The 27,261-nt window shown below is 39.3% G+C and overlaps 1 protein-coding gene across 1 annotated transcript; it reads right to left on the minus strand.

Annotated features, from left to right (window-relative positions):
- Positions 1-7: 7 nt before the first annotated feature.
- Positions 8-27,235, minus strand: LOC117235388 (protein IFH1-like). Its single transcript, XM_033497358.1, has 2 exons — positions 22,915-27,235; positions 8-341 (listed from the first exon to the last, which is right to left on the minus strand). The coding sequence occupies exons 1-2, from the start codon at positions 26,313-26,315 to the stop codon at positions 131-133; spliced, it is 3,612 nt and encodes a 1,203-aa protein (XP_033353249.1). The 5' UTR covers positions 26,316-27,235; the 3' UTR covers positions 8-130.
- Between the last annotated feature and the right edge of the window lie 26 nt (positions 27,236-27,261).

The following is a 27,261-nucleotide window of genomic DNA, read 5'->3' on the forward strand; positions in this document are numbered from 1 at the left end:
TCTTCTCTGGCTCGATTTTCGAGAACCGGTAAAGGGATCTCGCGGATGCGTTTCTTCGCTAGCGAGAAGATTCCTCTCTTTTCTTTTACTAGGACTATTCGACTTGCGGTCAGGGTCAAGGTCACAGTGGTCAGGACGCTAAAGTAGTCCTATGCCAGGAGGGGTGTTGATGTTGGTGCTGGTGCTGATGTTGTTGCTGGTGCTGGTGATTGTGGTGTTGATGTTGACTCTGACGTTGCTGTTGATTCTGATTCTGTTGCTGATGACTGTGGTGTTGGTGTTGATGCTGATGATGCTGTGGTTGCTGCTGGTATTGTTGTTGTTGCTGCGGCCTCTTCTGGCTGTGAACCAAAAACAGGACGTACGATTACTTTCACAATGTCGAGTGAATTCTTGCATGGGTATTCGCGACACGTGGGCGTTTGATGACCGTGATTCGACTTGCGACTATTTACCGGCAATGAGCTATGTATGCGCCAGTCCGAGCGAAAATACCGTTTTAATTACGTAATGTTACGAAAACTGGTCGTAGGCGGTTACTTTATGATCGTTACTTTTTTTTCTGCCCCGCGTGGTACGCGTTTCGATGACAATAAAAACGTAGACACAACTTTTTTCCCAGCGGAACAGAGAGTAATCGACTTACAGTAATTTGGTAGGTTGGTAGATGTTCGAACGGGAGCAGTAATTCGTGGACGATCAAGGCGTAAAATCGTTAAAAAAATCATTCTGGAATATTTTCATATCATAGGTTACATCGTATAAAAATAATAAAAATGTAGTTGTTGTACGAACGGTTGACGCATATGATCTAGTCATTAAAATGCAACGGACAAAAAGTTAGCCGACTGGTCTTGACGTACGAAGATACTCTGATAAATTATGAAAAACATGGTTCTTTTACATAATTCATTATGAACGCTCCATTCATTATGTAGAGGATACAAGACTATATAGTCGGTGGATATAGAACTCGTTAAGTATTATAGAGGATTGACATTATGTTCATACGAATGAAGACTAAATTGGTAATTATTCGTAAATATAATTCGTAAATAAAATGAAAAATAGAATAAAGAAAATACAAAATTATCTTCTTGCTGTACGTTCATTGTATTGGTCGTTATGCAACTGATTAAAAAAACGAAACATCGGTATACGATAGACGAAGCTTAACATCGATCTAAGTCTAAATGTCATTACATGACGTATCTTTTTGCTGCAAATTATTCATTTATTGACCACTCTGACAGACGTTGTAAATGTAATTTCTAATTCTAATGAATTTTTTTGGAAAAGATATTTCGCAATTTCTTCCTACTGGAATGTCAAAGCGTTATCAAATCTTACGTGAATTAGAAACTTGAATCGTGCGTAAATGTACTTTGTACTTCTATAGGTATACCTCGTTTGAAGAAGTAAAGTGAAAGGAGCACTAAATACCATAAAGATACCGGCTTGAGTTATCGATGATTAATAATATGGTTACGTGTCAGAAAAATTCATCCATCGTATTAGCCTCGTTCAGTACTAAGTAACAAATGTTGTTAGCGCATTATCGTCTAATCGATGCACTTGCAAAAAATCCAGCCATAGAGCGCTCGATTGTGCAAGATCGTTCTCCTCGATTTTTCCCAACTACACTTTGGAAACATTGCTTTTCGAAGAAGGTTCAATTGCTAGAGTCACGATATTTTTATATCGATGATAATTCCCAATAATTTATCGTCGTTTTCTCGTACACGTTTTTATCAACCTATTATTAAATTTCTTTCTCCAACTTATTAAATTTCTCGAGCTGTAACAAAGCATTCGCCTGGTGCTTCTAAATGTACAACACGTTCTTTCGTAATACGCAGTCACCGGTAACTTGTACGTATTATGTGACAGACAGAACTCTTGGACGAAACAATTCTAGTAAAGTATAGTCTCGAGGCGAATCTCCGCAACAAATAGTCACGTCGCGTGTAGAAAATGTCGAATACAGCGGAGCGTGACTGTAAGCGTGTAAGCACATTTTTTTTTCATCGACCCTGAACGAATTCTACTGTAACAGCTTCTATTATCACGGCCATTGCTCGAGCCCGCGTACGATGGATCGTGTGAAGCACGAACTTGTAAAATTATCGATGCACGAGCACATCCAACGCGACGATACAGGAGAAGGTTTCAAGGTTTAACCAATAAAAATATCTTGAAAGATTTTGGGCACGTATAACGATCCATACGTTTAAACGCAATTATTGGGAGAAAATAATCTTTCCTGGTTGCTAGTAGGCTACAAATAGCTAGAGCTATTCTTGTGCAATAAAAAAGGTCGACGTATTATCTTATAAATCTCTTAGATTTCTTTAACGCGTAAGAGAAATTTAAGAGACTTCTTTATAAACGATGGCTCGAGCCCGAATGTTTAGGCAAATTCATATAGTTTCATCGATGCAATTATAAAACGAAATCCAGACCAGAAAGTTGCTTTTACTTATTAAGCATTACGCTTGAACATTACATTTTTGCCCTTCTGCTTTTATATATTCTCACATTAAAAAAAAAAAAAAAAAAAATCTGCAAAATGTCTAAGCGCGTTAAATAGCACGACGATTGTTTTTTTACATTCGAAAGTTGATACAATAAAAAAGAAGTATTCGAAACATTGACCTCAAATTTATATATGGTAATGCACTGTGAAACTTTTGCATATATTCATCGCGTTAAAATTTCAAATGACACACATTTTTTATAGCAAACGGAACTTTAGTTGTGGGGCAATTTACGGAGTCATAAAAAGCATATAACCTTCGGCTATATGATAAAAACAATAATGACACGTTATTATTATAAGAGCAAATACATCATTCTAAATACATTTTTCAAATTAAACGTGTAATTTCTACAAGTTATTGTTATTGCGTTTACCAATATGCGCATTTGCGATTTCTGATTGACAGTGGAAAATTTTATGTTTTCTTAAATTTACGTTCGTCCAGAAATATCGTATAGTACAAGTTTGACATTATGTAATCTCGAGTGAGGTTGGTTATAAAATGATGTATTATTAAGAAAAGGTCATGCTTTTTTGATTGCACGGTTTCGCTATGTTGAACTACAGGCCAAGTGAAATATCACGTTATATACGCAAGCCGATGATTAAATAAGTACGAAGTTTATGCCCTAATAAAATTACAAATTGTTGCGATAAAATTTCAGATTACTCATTCTCCGAGTTTACATTGTTCCTAAAAATGTATATTTACAACGTTCCGTACGATATACATACTTGATATAATTATCTTACGAGAAAGTTGTGATATCCTACTTTCTCGAACCGAACGTGAGAATTTTTTCGAATTCGAGTTCGTGATTCACAATAATTTTTATCGTGTTATTTTGCATCGGTTAACAAGGATGGCAGACGCGAATGTGTTGGTACGTTTTTGTAACCTTTGAAGAATTTATATCAGAGCACTATACGTTATCGATTTCAAGCATAATCGCGACAAATCTGAATCAGATTGTATTAGTGGCCTAGTGGCCATTTCGAATATTTATTACCAACTAATACGGTTACTTTTAATACGCATATCCTAGAGGCAAAACAGGTCGCAAACTGTGCTTGTACTTTCATGCTTAATTCATATACATATATGAATGAAATCATATTTTTATCAGTTCAAATTGTGCAGATAAAAGTTAAAACTGAAATAATTTCAAGCGTTCGTTATTATCTTATCTTGTAATACATAGGTAATGTATGTAAATAAAAATTGCGACATATGCAAAAATAAATTGCCCTATGCAAAGAATATGTCAGATATGTAATGGACGCGCTGTCTGTTCTCCTCTTAAATAAATACATTTGCATAAATATCTGCCGCTTCACGGTGACATTTAAGACGTTAAAAGTTTCACCGATTAAGATATATGTACTATCATTTCAGAAAAACACGATTTTAATTTTCAATGTTATAGCTCTGGTTATGGAAGCGTTTCCATTTTCCGATAACGTCGTTCTACGAACAGTAACGAATAATAATCATCCGAATTAACCGTTTGGCAGACCATCGATCCTGAATAATTCAATTAAAATGAAAAGGAAACCGAAGCCGGTGTCTGCACTTACGTTTACCAACGTCATAAAACGACGATGAAAGACTGGAACGGTGCAGGGAATGCACGTCGTTGGATTTAACATTCGATACACGAGACGATGAGTCGGAAACGCGCACGTTATAACAATAATACCCGGCCAGGCTTCACGAGGGCCATAATATCGACGAAAGCGAGATTATTTCGGCGAGACGTAATTTCATCGAAATGCAAATTAACCCTGCGGCACTGCAATAGCCGATAATTACATCGGTCGACGATTTGAAGGTTTCGACTGCTATTTTCTTCTTTCTTCTTTTTTTATTCGTATGGCTCTTTTATTTGTTTCCACTGTATATCGTACATAACGAGACAGAAATTCATTCGGATAGCAATTAAACCTGCTCGTCCTTTTTCCCCGGTACTAAACCACTGATTTTGTTATCCCGTCGAACGTTTCGTTCCTGCTAATCGAATTACGTATTTTGCACATCGCGAGACGGAGGTGTCGCGTCCAACGAAGAAAATAACGTAACGAGAATCGTGCGCTTTTTTCCCATGAGATCATGCTCGACATGAGTTTTAATTGAAACAAGGACAAGGTTTCGTCGCAATTTCTCGAGTTTCGCGTGGAATAACGCGCTGAGATTTGTCGTATTAACGAATAATTAAAGAGAAATTTGCTGCAGCAACCGATTGTCAAACGTACGGCGAATAACTTTTTTCAAATTGAACCAAACGACCAGTTCTTTTTTATTTTTTTTTTTTTTTTTTTTTTTTTGAGAAGTTGGTACAATTAGTTTGCTAGACGACGTGTTAAAAAGATTTTGGAAAAAGTACAACTTTTTATATGTGTGCCTGTAATGAACATTTAAACAACACATTTTAAAGATTCGAGGCATGTACATGCTGAAAAATTTATAAAGATCGGTTGGTGCAGAAACAAGCGATAAGCGTCGAAAGATATACGAACCTTGAAATTTTCAGCTGAAAATCGCGAAAAAACTGATTTCAACGAAATTTTCAGTATGTATATAACCGGCATAAATCTTCAAAACATGTCAATGGAATAAATTTTCACTACAGGCTCAGAAAAAAAGAGCTATAAAAAGTGACCTTCGCCATTTTCTTCGCGATTCCGACTAATTGCTATTTCATCATCGTCATCTAGTACGGTAATCCTTTTATCTTCGTAAGAAGACTCAAGCTGTCTGCTTTAATTTTAAGAAAGTTATGCTAGTTTGAAGAGTGTCGGTATATTTACGATAGCTACTGTCCGTATCTACTCCTCGTAGGTTCAATTTATTCATGTGACAACGTATTAGATTAGAGATACTAATTTGGTACTGATTAGAGGCAATGACGTTCGCGGTTGCTGCTGATTTATTAATTGAACCGTTCGCTCGCAAAAAAGTGGTTAACGGCATACGACAAAAAGAAAAGAAAATTAACAAAAATCTTATAACGTACGCAACAACTGGTTTAACGCTAAATTTTGAGAAATTTCCAAAAGTGTAGTTAACCGTTTTAGCCTGTGAACGAATCAATCTCTACAGTCCATTAATATTCATTATATTATGAATTATTCTTAACGAGCATTAATTACTGTTTAATACAAACAGAGATTTAAGAACGATACATATTGATGGCATTATAAATATGAATATCTGGTAAGTTGATTAACTTTAGATTTTCCAGATATCGATAATAGTTTCGATAGTATTAGGAAAACAGCTACTGTAAAATAATAAAGGACGAACGATGTTGTTAAAATTGTTAAGTTTTTAAATTCGTTGGTAGAGTCGAAGGTTTCTTAGATAATTTGAACAATGCGGGTTCGACATACTATCACGTAATGTAAAACATCTAGGAATATGTTTAAATGCATCCGAAACCATTTTATGTTTATGATAACGCGAACATAAAATTATTTCATTTCTGGCAAGAACGATAACGCGAATATTCGATACGCTATTTTAAACCTAAAGATATTTTTTAGGTCAATACCGAATGACGCAATAATTTTTCACGTATACTTTTTACGTAACATGTGTATAATCTGATAATATTTAGTACCTAATTAAACGAAATTATGTGTAACGATTACTCATGAATTATATACCAGAATCCTTAAGTAATTCTTACGTATTCGAATAAAGGTATCATTCGGTTTTAAAATCGTTCTTTCTTTGTAACACTCGGCTGTTACGGATCCTACGGATTGGTACTAATTAACGAGCATATTCATTTTAAAAGTATCTTTTCACGTATAACGTTAAAGCCTTGTCTTATACGGACGAATACAGGATTCTACTCGCTATAGAAAATGCGAATACGAATCCTATGGATCGGTATTAATTAACGAGAAGAAGTTGCATCTCTGGCAGCGAATCTTCCGAATGAAAAATATCTTTTCACGTATAGCACAAAGAATCTTCCCTTATTCGGCAAAATGCGGGATATTATTCGCTATAGTTTCAATCGGAAAGTTTTAATTAGATGAGAATTATCGTCGAAACCAAATAAGATTATACGCGATAATTAAATTTCCTTAGATGCGCGCAACTGCAGACTTAAGGTTAAGTCACGTTATTCTTGGTTCCAGAAATCTCATTAGCTTTAGACCGTCTAACTCTAGGCCTGAGCCGCCATAGATATACGATACTACGACATAGTACGGTTAAATTATTGATGGTACGCGACCATTGAGATATCGGTGTTTTTGCTTCATCGAAAATCAGATAACACAGTTCGAAAAGTTCTCTATGTTCGAGGCATATGTCATGTACACAATTCCCGTAAAGTTTCAAGGATCACGAAAACCTTTCGATTATGTATCGGGGCTGTTACCTTAAACATCCTAATTGACTTAAAGTACAGGTTGCATGCAAATTGCATGTAAAAAGCGTATAAAGCCAGAAACGGTACGGTATAAAGTAAGAGCTTGTGCACTGCCTACCGACCGAAGATCGTCCGGTTTGGGAAACATAACGACGAATTACCCTCGATGTTGCTTAACCACGCGCCGCTCACGCTTGTCTCGCCACTCGTAACGAGTTTATAAAGCAACTAGATTTCTCGTTCCGAATGTGCTGCAAATGGAAGACGGAGTAACACGCAGAGTTGCATTACGTGTCACACGTGTGAAATATGCGCACGGTCGGTGATCAAATGAATTATCGTCTTTTTTTCTTTTCAGCGAATTATCAGCTTATTGTCTCCGCCGCTTCGTACTTGCTTTTATATCGCTCTTTGAACGACTCTGTATTATTTTTGGACTGCGAAGTTTTATGTATTTGTGAGACTTTTTAAGATGTACATAATAGCCAAAGATACATGAAATATTCAAAGTATGGTATGGACTGCGAAGTTTCATGCATTTGTGAGACTTCTTAAGATGCACATAATAGCCAAAGATACATGAAATATTCAAAGTATGATATTTGTTACGATGTTTGATAGGTAAAACAAATTTCTGTCTAGGTTTCGTTATTTTAATCGTATTCGTAAAAACAAGAATTTCCACATGCTCAAGAAGTACCGCACGCTCTAATTATTTCCGATGGCTTGGAACGATCTTCGTCGGTCTTTTGATGCATTTGCTGGTTACATTATTTTAAGAACGGATATCTAAATAAATCAAAATGTTTTTCCTTCGTCGTGTACTGGAATTTGCTTGTGTGCTCGTAATTGCTTCGCTATTAGTTAAGCTTCAACAGCTTCTAAAACTCTACTTGTCTTCTTTATCGAACTAAATGGTTCATTGGACTAAAACTTTGTAACTTCATGAAATAAGTTTATAAAATCATTTGAGAAACTATATATATCGTTTTATCGCCTGATGTTTTAGATCATAGGCGATTACAATAGCGTGTCTATTGTGAATTACATAGATGCATGCTGTTTTATATCGTAATATGATGTCTCAAGATAGGTAGCCTGTCCGACTAATTATAACCCTAACAGCTGCAAAAAAGCTTCGCAACGAACGTATCGACCTTTCTTCAAATCGAGCACAGCGATAATAATTTATGCAATCGAGTACACTATGATTCGAAACGCAAGTACAACCCGTATTCCCACTCTTTTTTCCGTTTCGATCGAGTATGTCAGTTGCAAAGTACGTATAATGAATTCTTGATCGAAGGATCGTCAGAATTCAGGGCGTTTTTGTCCTCGATCTCGAAGACTCCCTGTCGAGAGATTCGCTCGAAGAGAATTCGCCATCATAGAGATGTGCTCGTCGATATTTCTGCTGGATTTCTTGGTAGCTCGTTGGGATTTCGATGAATCAACGATCAGTCGATACTCATATTCGGTCGACTTTAAAGTGTCTGCTTTTTTTCAAACGAACATGGAAACGGCGGAAATAAAAAAGTCGTTCCGACAACTCTGTGTAAATGTATTTCGTTCGTATGATTTATTCTTTGCCTCGCGTGTTATTTAATTCCGCAACTGTAGCGCATGATTTATTCCACTATTTAACTTTTTACTCGTCTTCGATACGCCACGTTCAAGATGCAGTTAATTTCTTAGAATGCCGATGAAGACGTACATACTTCTTCGGCATTTTGGGTCAAGCATCGTTCGGCACCGGCTAATTAGTATATGATACACGTATATGTATAAATGGAGAAACTCAAACTTGCGTCATTTTGTAATCATTAGTTATAAACTTGATGGATCGTATTAAAAAGATACGTTAAAGAAATATGTGATTTCGAATGTTCCGAATGGAAGGCACTATAGCTAGAAAAGATCGTTTCCATCTATAGTTTTCAGCGATTTAAGTAATTAAAAAGGAAAGACGTTCGAGAAGTTGAATAAAATTGCAATGGCAAATTCTAAATAGAAACGTGTTACGTGTACGCGTGATACTCGCGAATAACAGGAAGAAATTAGATTATGCTACGTTTATAGCATAATCGCTCAGTTTACATCGCTCATGCTTTTCCGAAGCTCATGCATATTCATAAAGGAAGCGAAATACAAGATCGCTCGCAGCAACTCAATCACTGAACGAGCACGACTAAATGAAAAATACACGTAATTATATTTAAGCTGTCGAAGCTGCTGTTACTTGGCACTTATAACATCATTTAGCACCTCGTATTAATCTTCCTCTGATCTATCAACGTATCCGAAGTACATTACGTTCGCGCAATTACCTCGAAGCGAGTAATTGTATTACTTAAGTCTATCATTTCGGTTTCTTCTTTTCGTCGGTCATCTCTTTTTTTTTTTTTTTTTTTGTCAGGTGAGATGGAAAAATAACGAGTATACTTTATTAACTGTCATCGAACGACGAGTTTTACGATCGAAGCATTCGTCGTTATTCGATTAAATGCGCTTCTCGTAAATGCGATAACATCGACCGTAATCTGCTTTGAAGACGTTTCCACATGATTTACGAACGTCAATTATGCGAAATAGGGAAAGAGTTTTATCAAGCCTTAACTAAAAATAGCAAAGTCGTTGGCTATCGAATCGAAAATCGAACGATGTCTGTATTAGGCGGAATAATAAATTGCAATGTCGAAAGGAGCGGTGGTCACGGCGGAAAATTAAAGAGCAGACCGCTGTGAATTCGAATACCTTTTGCTCAGCAGCTATGACTTTTCTGACAGCTAAAACGAGGAAATAACTGGTAAGCATTATTAACTGACGCCAAATGACAAGCCTTATGATCGAAGCATTATTCGTTATTCGCTATATTCGTCCCTTAAATTATTAAATACGATAGTAACGATTGTAGCAATCGATTCGCGAATGCCAATTATGTACATGAAATAGGAAAAGTATTTTATCACGTGCTAATTAAAAATAACGTAATCCTTGTTTTGCGTTTCAACGAGAACGATGACCTTATTTACGGGCTGATGCGAATTGCAATATCGAAAAAGTCGGCGGCAACGGTGAAAAATTAAAGAACAGACCACTATGAATCCATAGCCGGCGACACTTAGGAATAAAAGTGTCATCGTAAAAAAGGAGTGTTTCCTTAGTTTCGCGTGGGTGAAAATTTTTGAGTGCCGCGCTACTACGCCCGTCAGACGTACGGCTGTTAGTAGTAGCTCGAAGAGTACCGGTACTCCGGTCGTAACGACTCTTCGAAACGTGGAGGATCGATCGAGGTGCCGGTGGTCCGCACGTGCGCAGAACATCGCTCCTCTCTCCCTTTTTCGCTTCTAGATTTTCCCTTTCTTCCCTTATTACTTTCCTTTTCTCTATCTTTATCGCAATTCTCATTCCCCTTGTTTTCCATCTTGCACTTTTCCATCTCCTTTTCTTTATCATTCTCCTAGTTTCATTTACCCTCTGCCTCTCGTTTTTCCACTATCCCTCCGTGTCATTACCTATTCCCTTTCACGCTGTCTCTTTCGTTCTCTGTCGGTCTGCTTCCACCGCGTTCTACATCGTATCAAGGTAAATCCACCCTCTGCTCGCCTCCACGTATATCACCACCCACGCACCTATGTGTACCAAGCAGTGGTACGCGCGTGCAAACGTGCACGCAACTGCGTGTGCATGTAGAAAATTTAATGCACGAGCCGGTCTGGTTACGCGTATATGCGTACGTAGTACGTACAACCAGCTAGCGATGGGATCAAGCGTGACTTAAATTTTATCGACGTTATCCGGCCACTTTTGCTCTGTGATCAACTACACGCGTGCATTTACATGTATCTACCTTACGAATGTACACGCACGTGCACACAAGTATTATTAAATAGTAGCCCGTAAGTATTATTAAATACATCTACTCGTTGCATTTATTCAAAAACTTCAGTAAATTCTTTAACTTTGGCGCCGTTCACAGCCGCACAAATTTTGTATATTTTGCCCTTGGCAATGTTACTGTATAAATCGTAATATTTAATTTTTGCAAGATACATATCGCATTTACTAAAAAATTTAGTAATATACTTACGTTATGTACTTAACGTACATACGTTAGTTGTACACATTACATTATTTATTTCAGTTATTTAGTCAAGTATTTCACGTGATATGCTACGTATGACGCGAATTAAATAAAGGTTCATCATAAAATAACTAAAAAATAAAAGTAGCCAAGAGTATACGATTTTTACGAAATAACATCAGGTGTCGTAATACTTACGACAGTGCACTCATCTACATAGTTGATGCGCATTACGCTGAGATGCGTATGTACAAAGCCAACTACTAAATGTTTTCACTGTGCCACGCTCGCAAATGCATAATATGCCGCGAACGCGAAATCGAATAACTCACGCGACACGTCTTTGCGCACGTGTCATCCGTTCGTCGACCCTCTTCCTGGAATACACGCGTGTACGCTTCTTTTTACGTCTGATTTTGGTAGAGAAAAAGAGACCGAGAGATTAAAAACCCTCTCGGGGTTGATGGCGTTGGATGGTAGTCGCACCACAGTACAGGCATTTGTATTTTCCAAATCATTTGACCTTCGTACGCACACATGTCTCTCGTGGACATTGAACCTTCCAGCTAGGTACTCCTGTCGTCCAGATATCATCGCGATAGGAGAATTTCATGGATTTTACAAATATTTTCGTCCGAACATCCGCACGAAGGGTTTGCTCGAAAAATTATTCGCAAGCTTCGCGAGTAACGAATCGATATTTGTAGGAATGCATCGACATTTTATGGGGTTGTTAACGTAGTTGATGCGCGTCGTAATAGCAGTAGCGAGGGAAAAATGATACTACAGCGATGTACCGTATAAATTGAAAGAATAAAAAACAAGGAACTAAAGCTGATTTCTTCAATTTGGCGAGTTTTCAATTTTAGAAATTCTATGTTTTCACAGTAGAAACGTTAAATGTTGACATATCTCTTATTTATGAAGAAAGTTGTTGAAAAATTTGACACGGTAGAAGAACGGAACAATGTCATAAATAATGAATTACAAATTTTTCTGAAAATAACAGGTAACTAACGGACCTGTTTCTCGTCAAAAGAGAGGGATACCGAGCGCGAAAAGCTTTATCAAATAAAACATCAAATGAATTCCATTCTTTATGAATTATAATAGAAGCGAAGTACACGATGCGTGAACGCAACACTATTAACGTAATTGGTGTAAAGGCATCTGTCGTTTCTGCTTCATAAAATGTAACACAATAGACTGTCAGAGTAATTAAGTTTTGTATCTAGAGCCTGAAGAATGGAACTAACATGATTAATAAAAATGTATATACTTCGCATTTCGTATCATAAAATCGCAATATTTAGCTTCGATATACCAGTGACCCCGTTTAAATAGATGATTATCCAGGTATTAAAAAAAAAAAAAAGAAAAAAAACGAAATACGATTTAAATTTTATTAATTTAACCTTCGTTGCCTTACTTAGCATTTAAAACACGTAGTCCTATATCGTTCTGTATTTTTCCTATTTTTTCTCAATGTAAAACATCCTAATGCTAAAAGCAGGATTCAAGTTGTGTCGCGCAAACAGCCATTTATTCTTACAGAATTTAAGATCGTTGTTATGTAACATTTTCTTGTACGAAAATAAATAGATTCGCGCAGCCGTGACTTCGCATAAATTTACGAATTTTTCGCGCGTTTGTACGAATGAATCGACAATGCCGAGCGAATATCCGCTGTTTCGTTTCATACGTGTCACGAACGAAAGGGAGGAAACATTGGTGAAAAGGGAGCCACGTGGCGATACTAGTGACACGTGCTTTGTTCGAACGTGGTCGTTCCTCGACCTTCATACCAATGTGTCAGAAGTGAAACAGGTCCAAAATTAACTTGATTCGTGTTATTCATGAATTCACGGCGATATTTCTTAAACAAACATCTTAAACGCTTATTTACTAGGTCTTCCAGAATACTTCTATCGTGTTTGTTATGCTGCTTTGTATTTTTGAGTGTACATATTTCGTTTGTTAGCTTCTTAACATTATTTTTACGGCTGAGAAAATACTTTACATTCCTTTAAAAACGTCATTTCTTTCGCAATTTTAAGCCTGCCATATGAACCTAAAGATATTTTATCTGGAATCTCCTATCGTCATAATATCGCGAAAATTAAAAATCTATTTCAACGTTTTCCATCCGTAATAATCCCTTTTCCGCAGAATGCTTGCACTTTGTTATTGTGCTGCAACGTTATTTTTGCTTTTACCAAATACCGAATAAACATTAGCGAGATGAAAATTTCCTACCAGCATGAAAATATAAAGTGACGAATAGAGAGGTGAAAATAAATGGATGGAAATACGAGAGAAATTTCGCTGTATCTCGCGACGATACGATCAAATTTCATTTCAAACACGAAACTTTACGATTACTATACGTTTCCTATCCCGTAGAATGTATATCTCCGATATAAAATAATATGAAATATGAAATTTTACTCTGCCAGAGATAAAGTTGCTTTATCATTTTTCAAAGTGTACAATTCCAATATTTAATTTAATACTTTTGCCTTTGATACGACATATTTCATGCAAGTTTAACATTTTTCACTGATATACAACTTTTAGAAGTAAATCGTAATGAATATTCGCGAAGCTGCTTCGATAGAATATGAAATTACTTGAGTAATGACTTAGGTCGATGCCAAGGGATTGTAATAAAACAATGCACGCACGCGCGTGTAATTTCTAGATCGATAAGTGTTCTTGAACGGTATATTACAGGTATTTAAAACCTGAGAAGTGGATTGGAGCATTGACCAGGGTCTATGAACTGAACGTGCTGAGCAGAATCCACCCACCTAACTGCAGGAACACATTGTCTATACAGCTAGTATATCATACGAACATCGATCCGTGAGAGCGGTCTCATGGCTCCCAGCAAAGTACAAATCTCTACGCCCTAAAACGACTGCCACGTGTTACACTGCGTTCTGTTTTTCCTCAGTCCTCTGTCGTTACAAATACCACGAAATTTAATCCCATTCGAGGGATTAATCAATCGGGTTAATTCGAGGCAATCGTGTTAAGAAGTAGCGGAAACAAAAATTGATAAACTCGTGGATATCTCTGTAAATTGTTATTGCATATAACCATCTTGCTTGGAATATCAAAAGTAGAAAATTAAATTCGAATAATTTCACGAACATTTAAAACGAAAAGTTACATATGCGTACAGACTGTGGTGCTATTTTACAACTTTCCCATCTTGAGTCGCTTATTTTCTATTTACAATCGTTTAAGGAAATATTAGTTAGAGTTGTCAGTTAGATTTTTCCAAATAAAGAAAAAAAAAAAAAAGAAAAAAGAAAAAATAATAGAAATTAATCATATCGGAAGTTGCTATCGACTAGTAGTTGGAATTTTCTAGAGCCGCTTCGCTCATTCTTCGCGGCAAGTATATTCCTGAGAACATCGATAATAATAAAACCACTCGAACGGTTGCAGCGGTTTAACGATAATGTAAAAGAATCAAGATCGAAGCTCGAACGGGGCGGATAAATTCATAATTTCTTAAAGCGGCCTAAGTGGCGGTTCCAGAAATAGATTCGAGCGTCCTGAATGCCAATGGCGTAATTAAAACTAGATCGTGCACTTTCTTGCGACCACTGACCGAGATTCGCGTTCACAGTCGCCCGCACCTTCTGTAATTCGAGTGTCTTCTTGTAATCCTCGTATGCTTTTAAACCAACTTCAGGTGTCCCCGCCCTCTGCTGTCCTCGAGTCAGGTATCTCGAGTATCGACAAGTATCTCACGTATCTTGCGTAACTCGAGTATCATCTCGCTTCTCTTTGTAGGGTACGCTTTGCCCAGTAGTACACGCTGCCCGCTCAAGTAGTCCAGACAGCATTGCTACCAGCATTGCGTGCAACGCTTCACGCCTGTACTCCAGTTTTACTTACGTTCATGCAACGGTCACCTTGAAATTTTTTCCTAATCCGATTCGTAGAAGTAGCCGAGTTACGAGAAATTATGTGACTTACTTGACCCGAGATAGAAATGATGAGAAACGCGGTTATAAAAAGTATATTACCAAGAATACGAGACTTTTTAAAATAAAATCAAGTAATAACAGAAGAAATAAAAATAAAAAACGCTTCTAGCAGCGTAAAGATTTTATTTCGATCGAATTATCAGCAGGTGTTTGTAAATTTTGTCATTGTTTTAAAATAGTTGAACTCATTTTTGGAATTACACTTACTATGTGCATATTATGGAAAAGCTTTGCGAGTTATCCTTTTCCGATAAAGTCACTCGAGCAGACTATTTCTCAAATATAACGAACTCTTGGTTACTACCATGTAACATGCTTGCCACATATTAACATATTTTTTCCAACGTGTAATTACAATTGAACTGCGAATGATGTATGTATTTACGTTACTAAGATTATCGTACTTTACTATATGCGCAATATTCAGAGATAGTCAATGGAAAGACTATGTTTTCAAACGATAAAGAACTATTTTACATACTATTCAAATAACTACTTTACAATTAGCATTCAAGAACGAGCGCAAGCTGGTTCGTGAAAACTCGATATTACGTAAATTCTTCTATCTTTGAAACATTCATCGTTTTAACTTATCGTCCTGCTTTCGCTCTTTCACTATTTATTTGCATTTTATCTTGTACAATGCCAGGGTCATCTGACAAAATTATACATTATTTTAATCGGGCGGTATCCATATTTAATTGATTCAGTTCTCGATATATTCGAACCATGAATCTTCAAAGAGACGTAATTCAATTACAAGGACAGCGAAGAACGTTGAATTTCATCGATCGAGAAAGCACGAGACGTTTTCGAACCGATTCCTCCGAAGCGGCTATGTCGCTCGTACTCATCGATCCGTTTCTAAAGGGGCGTTCACATCGGTGATTTGAACGAGCAGAAACGGAGCATCGAACAAGTCTTTCCCTTCTACCTCTAAAACCGACGTAATGTAGACCGCGCATTTTTATGAAAATTCATATATTTGAGAACATGATAAAAAAAAGTAGAAGCTCGATAGAAAATTATTTTACCTACTTAATAATACAGAAAGCGCTATACTTTGGGTATTTTTTATACTTTGGGTATCCGCGCAACTTCTCGCTTTCAAACTTCCAATAAATTCAGAAAAATCTGCAATCCAGACGTAAGACATGCCCTGATCAGGATTACCGCGAATGTTTATAAAGCCCGTATTTTACGAGCGTTATTAGCAACCAGGATGGTACGAATTGCGGCGACTGTCGGTGGTTTTACCGTAAATATAGAGGGAGGCGAAGGACAGCCAAAAGAGAAAAGATGGAGGAGACAAAGAGAGGAAAAGAAAGAGGAAGCGCGCTACGAAATGGTGGAGGGAAAGGAAACCAATTAGAAATATAAGAAAAAAAGTGAAAAACTCGGTGGAAAGGGATTGAATAGGAGGTGGGGAAACGAAGGGTTGAAAAAGAAGAATTTCAAGAGGCACGGATAAACGGAGAAGGAGAGAACCAGAGGACGGAGAAAAACAAGAGACGAATATAGAGATCGAGATGAAGAGAAAGATAGAGACAAGTTCCTACTATCCTTCTCGTTTTATCCCTCTCCTCCGCCTCCTGAACCCCGTGGCAGAAACGTGGGCGTGGACGTAGGCGAGGTAAGCCTTCAGGGCCGGCGAACATCGACCGATCCAACTGGACGCATCGTAAATCGTGACCAGCCTCGTGATTCTCCAACAACAATGATAGACACATCCATATACGACTTTTTATTGGACAATTTTCGAATGTTGCGTCGGTCGAATCGAAAAAAAGGAAAAGAAAAGAACACGACCCTGTCAACATTGGGAGAAGCAGCGAATTGTATAATTAAGGTAGCTTCTGGGAAACGAAGTAGTACGAGTCAGTGCTTTGGGCGTGTAATTTTGGCTTAACGTATTCCTTCGATTAATAAAGAATCATCGTCTGAATATCGATATTCGAGATGCTTAATTCTATTTAATAGACTCCAATGATATTAATTGTATTTCTTTCTTTTTTTCAATCATCGATTTGTATAATTTCATCGATCTAACAAAATACAAAGAAATAAACGCGATTCCAGCAAAAGTTATTCCTCGTTACAAACGGAAAGAAAGCAAAACTAATTGACGAGCAAATATCGAAGATAAATCAGAGAGACACGGGATAAACAAGATGAGTAATGTAAAAAAAAAAAAAAGAAATTAAGAGAAAAGTGATTAATTATCCGGCAGGAATACGTCCGTAATAGAAAAAATCCCGCGAAAATGTAATCGAAAGACATTGATAATTTGCCACTCGATTGCGACCGGGAAAAAAAAGTGACGTTTTTATCGGTAATGCGTTTTAAACGATGCAAGAACGAGGCGAGGTAAAACGCAAATCGAGCTATCCACGATCAGTGGCGTCGAAAAAACAAGCGTTCCTGGCGTCTAGGCATCGGAGAATGCCAAACACCAGCAAAACGTTAAAACGAGCTTTGATTTTAATTTCCTGCATTCTCCCTCGTTGTTGGCCCGCGGCTTTCGAATTCCCGTTCGTACGATCGATGAACGTTCGTGTCGTCACATGAGAACCCTCCTTTAATACCTCTCCCTCTCATTAAAGCCGTCCGCTCAACGCACGCGGAGAGTAGCATCCTAATGCTATTTACACAAGTGCTCCGCCGGAGCGAAAGGGCGTTCGAAACTGTTCCTCCGCGTTGTGACGCCGTGCCAGCGTGTTACAATAAAATATCCATTTGCTTTGAGCCGTATCTAACCGCCGTTAACTGCAAAACTTATATTCGATTCGTCTCTTAACGTCTTACGTCGTCTCTTAACGCTTAACGTCTCTTTAGTCTCGTACACGCGAACCCGTGTTTCGTTAGCTCATAATCAGATGTACTCCGACGATTCGATGGCTCGGACAACATAAGTGGAATTAAGTTTGATCGTTCGAGTCATCGAGAAATTCGGTTTGTTCGTATCGTCCGATAATAAATAGGAGAAGTATAGGCAGGTCGAAAAGTTCGAGTTAAGTTCGATCGTTCGAATGATCGGGAAATTCGGCTAAAATTGAAGTATAAATTAAAGTTGACGAGCCAAGTGCTTTCACTCGAATTAGCTACGTTGCGATCTTTTTTTTTTTAAACCTAACCTCGCTTACGAATCGACGCAGAAAAAGATAAAGATATTTATAGCATAACATCGGATGATGTTACGGAGACATATTTAAATTTATTTTTATACATTACCAAAAAAATAGGCAGTATATGCCAATATGCAAAGATATGCAAAACACGATCTATTCGTTATTGACAAATATTAAATAATGTTTTTATATTTGAAAATTGTTTGTTTAACATCTGTTACCTAACCCTGCTCCAACAGCATTCAGGTTTGATGATAATTACGGTTATAATTATAACCTTCACGGTTATTAAATCGATTAACTAATTATACATGTGATGGTGAATTGCAACGATTTAAAGAAAGATGTGCATGCGATTTGTGAAAATCGCATCTGCGCAGTATTTGTATATCCGATATGTTATGCGTATATGTTAATTTCCCTTCGATACAAACCGATTACGTTGAAGAGAACTATTCGATTTTAATACGATAACTACGTTCGACTTTTTGCATGAAACAAGATTGCCGTTTTAAATTAATTAATTAGTAACTAATACAAAGATGTTATTTCGCACTAATATCCTTGGTTATTTATTTCTTACGTAGTATTCGAATCTCAAGTAAAAGTTTCTGCCAGCCGTGAATCCTATTATTATCCTGACAATGAAGGTAATTTTAATGAGTACGTTATAATAGGAAGTAACGGAAACAATGGGAAGAATCGAGAGAGGTAATGACTTATACGAATAACGACGTTTCTATAGAAATAAAATAAGAACTTGGAAGCTGGAAAATTATTTTCGTTAAACTTTCATTAACGTTCTGGCCGCTACGCGATTGCTTTCATAAAGAACCAAACACGCAGCGTTCTATTATTTCCCAAGCGTATTTAAGAAGAAACCATATTAATCTCTCGTTTAAAGTTGATTATTTTTTCACAAAGATTAATAATTCGCATTTCTACGTATATCGTACAAATACTTTCCAACGTACACGTTTTCGTAAGATCAGCGAAACACATAAATTTTAAGTAATCGCGGTGAAACCGATCTATGAGCGAAAGGAATATACTGAAATAGTTCGAGATCCCAAGGTTTAACTCGATACTATTTTACTGCGAGGAAAACACAATAGGTACGTCACAGATATCTTTATCAATCCTTCGTGGCAGGACCGAAGACTATGAATTTGAAATATCTGCTTGCGCAACAGTTTCGTCGCAAAACGTAGACAAGGAGCGTAGGACAAAACTCGGAGCCACGACCTACTTTCGTACCGTGCCAATTGCCGATCGTGGAACACACAGTCCTAATTAGAGAAGTCTCGAACACCAATTAGAAGCCACGTGTTACAAGATCGACCAACAGAATTCGACCACCTCGTGAGAAAATCGCTGTCCAGCTGGAAAAACGTTTCTCAATGCGTCTATCCAACGATTTCGTCTTTTTTTTTGTTCGTTCGTTTTCTTCGCGATAACCTTCTATCATCGATCGTTCTATTCCAAACATTCGAAGTCGTCCTCCGTGAAAATTCATATGGCAGACGTTCAACGACGAATAAATTATGACAAGCCGAGTGTTCGATCCACATTGGTCTCGATATTCTCGCTAAGATTAAATGCTAGAAAGTTGAGGAATTCGGACTCTTCGTCTTGGAACGAATGTTCTAATCTAAGTGATCGAATGACTCCCCTTCACCAATTATTCCGGAATTCTAACCTAAATCGCGCAAATTCTCTCACACGCTTGTGAAAACGTGGATCGAATAAGAAAAAAGAAAAAATTATTTTTCGCGACGCCAATTTCCACGCGGCAAGTATTTTTCGCCATTAATCCCATTCTCGGTTTTATACAGCCGTGAATGTTATTTACGCGTCATAAATAAATGAAATTACCGCGTATCAAACTAGTTTTAGTTTTAGTCTCTTACTATTTCTTCCTGTCAGGATGAAAAAGTTATGTGACAACTATCGGATAAAAGCAACTTGCAAAGAAATTTTGCAGTTTATAAATGTTTCACTGCCAGCGATAAAATAGATTTAACTCTTCGAAAGTGAGAATTTCACGACTCGAAGGCGGTCCACGCTTTCTTCCCGACAAATATAAATATTCCTCAGTAACAAATTGAAATATAAGGAATCTACAGAATTGTTTAGCGAAAATCATTTCAAATACAACTTCGAATTCATATAATATTCGCCGGAGAATTTATTATTGCCACTACACGTTTATTTTTTTATCGCGCCTCTACTTTGTTTCTTTTCATATTCCATTGCTTTACTCCCTTGTAAATAACCAGAAACTTTCTTAAATCTACTTGATTCAATTACAAAAGTAAAATTGGAACATCAGACAGATCCGCCTCAATTTCGAAACGTAAAGAAAGTTTAACAGAAGTAGAGATTATACCTTCGTGCATAATTTACTAGAGAGAAAAAGAGAGAGAGAGAGAGAGATATGATCGCATCTTAGACAACGTTAAGACATAATCTAAACTCGAGATTTTTATGATATTTACAAAAAGCGTGGAAGCAAATCGCGGAACCTTGTCGAATGTTGTTAATTGGTAGCAAGAGGAAGCGCATCGATCATGCTCGCGTCTCTCTACGTAGGAGGTAGCGCAGCAATTTACCACGTTCGATCTCGTTTAAATATTTAACGGCGGTCATGTATGCACGTCGATCGGCTCGTTATAACCGGACTGACAGACCGGAGGTGGAGCCTGCGAGATACAGTCGCTATCGTTCGCTCGGTATTAAAATGCAAATGATCGCACTATCACCGATCCGTTCTTAGTATCAGTGTGTTACCTCCGTCGTCGCGGACTCGCAAAATACCCTGACTCCATCTCCTTTCCCGTTCTGTATGCATAAAGTATCGTCGTACGCCGCACACCGTACACCTTTCCACGTATCGATACGTATAGAAATTTAATTGTTCAACCACGATTACCATTAAGTACATAGATCGAAATTTAATTGTTCTCGAGGCAATAGCCATCGAACGACCCGAGTGAACTATAGGATGGAACAGTGAAAGTGACAAGGGCAAGATGCTGTTACGTTAAACGCTTCGATAGTTGCTCCTTTATGACCCGTTTCGTTGATTAATATAGTCCAATTACCAACGCCGAACGGCGAAAAACTGATCGGTACCAGTTATGCGATTATTGATTAATTCTCTCCAGCTATAGAACAGTCGCGATAACATATTACGATGTGTAATACGTAATATAAAAAAGAATACTTCTAAGTTCATTAAAACCTACTACCGTTAATTGAATAATACCGAGACTGCAAGATGTTGATGGTTAATTATTGATTTACCACGTCACGCTCTCTCGACCGGTGTTGGTGTTAAAACTTCTATATAATACAAGATATTCAATAAATCGATTATTAATGAAAGTGCTTTCGGAGCTAGCTACTGGTTGGGTAATTGTGAATTCCGATGTCGCGTGGTATGCATGTTAAGTACATTTAATAGGTGTAATTTAATAATTTGCAATGATTAGGTCGAACCTTGTTACTTACGTCAGTAAATATAGGTAAAGACAGGATAAAGAAGTATGAAATACGATATCTAAACTGGTTAGTACCGGACGAGATATTCGACGAAATAAAATTTGAATCTAGATGACGATCTTTTAACGCACGAATTGAAAAGAATATGAATAATCTCCGTCGATAATCGACGATCTCTAGAAAGATCTATTTCTATGGCAAATTGTTGTTTAAAAAAAAGTTCTTTTATTCGTTCTTTAACTCGTACTTTAATCGTAGAAATTCACTTTAACGAACAATACGTTTGCATCGACAGCAACGGCGGCTCCAATTTCTTTTTTTTTTTCGCTGGCAACATCGCGTCTGCGAGTTTGATTCTACATCTAAATGCAGATTGAAGTTGCAGTGAGAGGTTAATCCGTGGATTCTCAATTTTATATGCTTTTCGTGATGTTTCTTTTTTCTTTTTCACCCTTTCGTCCGCCTCTCTTTCGCATTAATTACAGTCGACGTCATAGAGACCAGACGGTGTTTCATTCCAACGTGTTTCATGCGATATTTCCCTCTCCTCGTGCAAAAGATAAATAAAATATAACCATGGATAATTATCTTTATCGAAGAAATAATATCTGACGGATAAAAGAGATCTAGTTGAAAAGCGATTCATTGGAGAACGCGTAAGACAATGAACAACCGTCCCTATATTCTGCCTCACTGAAATGGTTACCCGCATCTGTACGGCTGTTACGAGCGTACGTTTGCCACGATTAAAATGTTCCAATGCGGTTACATTTCATGCAGTCATTGGTCAAAAGACGCGTACTATCACAGAGAACCTTAGGACAAAGCGTTTGGCAAAATAAAAGTGACGGCTGCCGTTTCACTGCTCCGGGGTACGAGTTAATGCTTCTAACGTACGAATGTTCTTTCCCGTTCGAATTGGATAAAATAAACGACACTTCGTGATAATAGGATGCGCTTCAATTTCTTGCCACGAAACACGTTCTTATTAAGTCCCTTATCTATTCTATTTTAATGTCATATACATAAGTTATGTAAATGGACACTTGCGTCACCTGATTGAATTATTTCTTATTCTATGCCGTGGCTAATTATATATCACCGCGAGTCGAACAAACTCTTCCGATCGAACGAGCAAATATCAGGTATTCCCTGAATAACTAAACGTAAGGCTAATCTTTAATATAGAGATATCCATATTCGCGTTAAAATCACGCTCCTCGTATTTTCCATATTGAATAAGATAAAATATTAAACGAGTAAGAATTACCTGCCGAACAGAGGATGCCAAAGTTGCGACTCTTCGGGCGAATTGGCCGTGGAGCTGACTTCCGGTTCCTGTTTAAGTAATCCGCTCCGTACCCTGAGCAACGGGAGGTAAGTGGTGGTTCTTCGACCACTGGAGAGATCGATCGGTGCCGGCATTAGCGTGCCGATTGGTTTGCAGCTGAGCTTGGGTCTCGTTTGCAACGCGTTTTTCGTTCCGTTGCTCGCGTGACCGGATCCTCTGTTAGTGCCGTTGTTGATTCTTGGATGCGACTGTCGTGACCTGCAGACCGGACCCTCGCCGTGATCGAGGACGTGCTGAAGATGAGCCAAGGATATCACCAATAAATCTGGATCCCTAAGGAGATCCGGCCTGGTTAGCGCTTCTGGCAGTCTTAGTTCTGGCCTGGAGGCCAACAGTTTCGGAATTTCAGTGGCCGGAGCCGCTGCCAGACCCGGCAAATAGTCTCTCGGTACCAGAAGCGGATCCGGTATCAAATGTCCGGACGTCTCGATCAATTCTCTAAGCTGACTAGCAGGATCCAAAAGGTTGTCGGTGCTACTGGACGTGGCGCAAGCTTCCTCCATGGCGTGCATTCGATGCTTTGCAGATGATTTTTGATAGGAACTCGATTGGTTCTTTTGCCTACCAACTGACCATTCGGCGGACATTGGTCTCTTGGGTGTGGCTCGATCCGTCACGAAGTACGTACTATGGATATCACCGCTGGACATTGGTCTACCAGAGTTTCTTATCTCCTGAGTGTGAACGTTCAATCGTTCCTGAAAGCTTCTGTTACCTTTCCTGTTTACGCTACTTCTCTCCATGTCTTTCGGATCGGCACGAATAGTAAGATGATCGCTGGGTATTTGATCGCAGCGATTCGAAATCTCTTTCTGCTTCTCGTAATCTCTGACCTCCAACTGATTCGGCGACGACAAAATACCTTTCAAAGTTAGATCGTTCTTCGCGTCTTCCGAACAAGATACCGAACAAGGGGGACTAGGTAGCAATCTCTCGAGATACGCGGAAGAGGGTCTCCTGGAAGCCGGGGAACATGGAATTCCACTCGGTTGCGGCGAGACAACGGTGCCACGTGTCCGAAGTTCCTCGAGGACTTGCTCGTCGAAATGTTCTACATCCTGATACTTGCATTTAGCTTGAGCCTCGCTGTTTCTGCTCGAGCTGATCCAATGAGCCTGATTTTTCGTATTCTCCAGAGGAGTCTTCCGATCTTCCGAGTTTCCTATGTTTTGCCTGTGGAAGTAATCCCTATCGGACTCGTAAGCTAGCGAGTCGGCGACTTTCTGTCGTCTAAGATCTTCCAATACTTGCGAATCGCAATCGTCTTCTTCCTCTTCCAAGTCTCTCTCGTTGTCGTCTTCCTCGTGAGGAAATCCGCCCGTCTTCGACTCGCCCGAGTAAACCTCGTTCTTGGGGAAATTCACGGTACTTTCCGGCGACTCGACGCGCGCTTTCGTACTCGGAGAAGTCGAATGATTCGCGATTATTTGAGAATTTCGATATCGGTAACTGGGTATGATAATGGACAAACCGGGAAGATTCTTCGGAGAAGTCGTGGTTCCTTGCGTTTCCGTTGCAGAATCCGTGTTCTTCAACAATCTTTCGACGCACTCCGCTTGAGAATCGGGCGATCGACTCGACGACGACGACGACGACGACGCTTTCGACGCTGGTCTCGTCAACGACATAGCTATATTTTTCGTTATTTCCGGAGTGTGAGTCCTGGTAATAGAAACCGAAAGACCGGGTGTATTTCTCAGCGCATTCAAAATCTTCGAGCTATCGTTATAATCTATTTTCACTGGTTCACCGGGTTCGTCGGGTCGCTCGTCTTCCGCTTCCAATTGCGCGTCGTCCACAGACATCATACTTTGCCATTTAGAATGAGAATTCGTTCTACACTTTGGTCTATTTCCAAGGCCACCGTCCGCTTCGGCAATCTTGCACGATTTCGAGTCCGAAATGTTGTTCTTTATAGAAACGATGATGACATCGTTCTTCGTTTCGGGCTTCTTCTCTTCTTCGTTTTCGTAATTGGTGAATATCTTCTCTTCGTGGATCTGTATTTTATCGCCGGCGAGATTGTCGTTCGTTTTAACGATATCTTCCAGCTGTTGATAGCTGGAAATCGCTTCGTTCCTCGATTGTTCTTTAACCTTACCCGATAATTCCGTGAGAACCGCTGCGCTAAAGTCTTTGATTTTACTCTCACTGGGTTTATTATGAAGATTCTCGTTGAGAACCTCGTACGTTTTCGTCGAGTCGACGGGCAAATCAGCACTAGGCGTATCGGTAGCTAGAACCGGCGAGGCCGTGACATCGATCATGTTCAATATGTCCTGAATGCCTGCCTTGTTCACGTGTTTTCTTTTTTCATTATCCACTGCTGGCTTCTCTTCACCGGCGATAACATCATCCTCGCCCTGCCCCTTCTCGTCTTTTCCCCGTCTTTGAAGGACATTCTGATGAACGCCTTGAGGCAATTGAGAAAAATGTAGTTGTTCCAGTACTACTCGCGGTTGAAACAGCTTATCTTTCTGCAGCCTTTCGAGATTGTTCCTTCCGTTGCAGCTCGACGCATCTTTCTCGAACTTATTTCCCTCCTTTATCTCGTTTTCGTTCGCGTCTTCTTCATCGTCGTCCTCTTGCTCCTCGTCTTCATCCTCCTCATCCTCCTCCTCTTCCTCCTCCTCGTCGTCGTTGTCGTCCTCCTCCTCCTCCTCTTCTTCTTCGTCCTCCTCTTCTATGTCCTCCTCGTCGTCGTCATCGTCGGAACATGGTACTCTTTGTCGTTCCTCGTCCCAATTTTCTTTGATCTTTGCGTTATTCCGCATTTCGTCCAGAGGAAATCCGTAATCACGTCGATGTTTGCTCTTTCTACTAACCTCATCGTAACTTCTCTTTTTTCCAACATCGTCCTTGCCGACGAAACCGTTGGTTCGCCCGTTGGCTAGCTCGTTCGCGCAGATATGTCGAAGGTTGAGCGTTGTATGCCCTGTCTGATTGTTGATGTCTTTTTCTTCGTTTGTGTCGGACGAATTCGAAGAGTTTGCGCTGCTCGTCTTCTGGGAGGTAACTCCCAAGGCAGTCGAGTACATGTTGGACGCCGTTCTCGGTATCGAACGCCATCCTTGCGCCGTCTTCGTCAACTTGATACGATTCCTTTTGTCGTAGTCCTCGCATCTTACCTCGACGATTCTTTGCTCTCGCTGCGATGCCCAGAGAAAAATCGGATTCACTTTCGGCCGTTTCTCTTCCGGTTCCTCCGAGGACCGTTCTTGCCGAATCTGCTTCTGATGCTTTTGATGATGGTGATGGTGATGATGATGATGACGTCTTTGTCGACGGGGCGCTGTGCCCCGTGCAGGGGCCCCGCTCATCACTCCATCCAACGAGCGGTTATTACTCTGCCACCCGTCCACCGAGACGACTTCTTCTGACAACCGCTCCTCTTCTTCCAATCGCGTTAAGTAACTTCTCGGCCCGCCGATCAACCAGAACGTGCTATCTAAAAGTAACTCTTAAAATATTCACTGTACATCGATATTTCTACATCAGTCGGCTCGCAAAGGATAGTTTTTTTATTCGCGATTACATCGCCCGATCGCTCGCTAAGCATACACTGTGATAACCTTATACTATGCAGCTCCATCGACTAAGTGATTAAGCGGTATCATGGGTGGCTCGGATTCACCCTGATCAGGTTCGACTCACCCTGAAGTCAATTTCTCACCGTCCATTAACAAACAAGACAATTTCAAGCAAGCAACGATCGATCTTAAGGGCATTGACATTGTTGACCTAGCACTTCCGCGAACAAGATGCACCGGACACATAGGCCACGCTCTTGTCTTCCTCGACGTTTCCGTTGCCAGTGTTCGACCGCTTAATTTTATTCGCTTCTCCTCCGTTCTTTTTGTTGTACGTTTCGCGACAGCGGAAACTTTCCGCCAGTTTTGATCCACACCGGACGTCGAACTGAAGATTCACGGCTACACCGCCGATTACTATTATCTATTATCTAAAAACACGACGGTATCGCGAAGGTGTCGAATCCACCGATGCCGGAGGTCGTCGACGTTCACCCGGCTATCGAACCGCGATATAGAGCAGGGCGAGCGAGAGCAGAGGATCAGCGAGCTCGTCGATTTTCATCGAGGTATCTACAACGTCGATTTGCATCGAGCTTGCGGCGTCGACTCCGTCGAGCTTACGGCTGGCAGCACTGAGTATGTTCGACCCATCGAGCTTCTCTTCAACTATTCGCTTCTCTCTTTCCACCGGCGTTATTCTCTCTATCTCTCTCTTCCTCCCTCCCCCTCCCTC

This window comes from Bombus vosnesenskii, unplaced genomic scaffold (genome assembly GCF_011952255.1).
Source record: "Bombus vosnesenskii isolate JDL3184/JDL3185 unplaced genomic scaffold, Bvos_JDL3184-5_v1.1 scf7180000013316, whole genome shotgun sequence".
NCBI classification, from domain to species: Eukaryota; Metazoa; Arthropoda; class Insecta; order Hymenoptera; family Apidae; genus Bombus; species Bombus vosnesenskii.

Excerpts from the sequence above, each read along its gene's own strand:
- LOC117235388 (XM_033497358.1), bottom strand. The coding sequence starts at position 26,315 with ATGAGCGGGGCCCCTGCACGGGGCACAGCGCCCCGTCGACAAAGACGT. Across the intron at positions 342-22,914 it reads TGGCATCCTCTGTTCGGCAG|CCAGAAGAGGCCGCAGCAAC; the intron begins GTAATTCTTACT and ends TTTGGTTCACAG.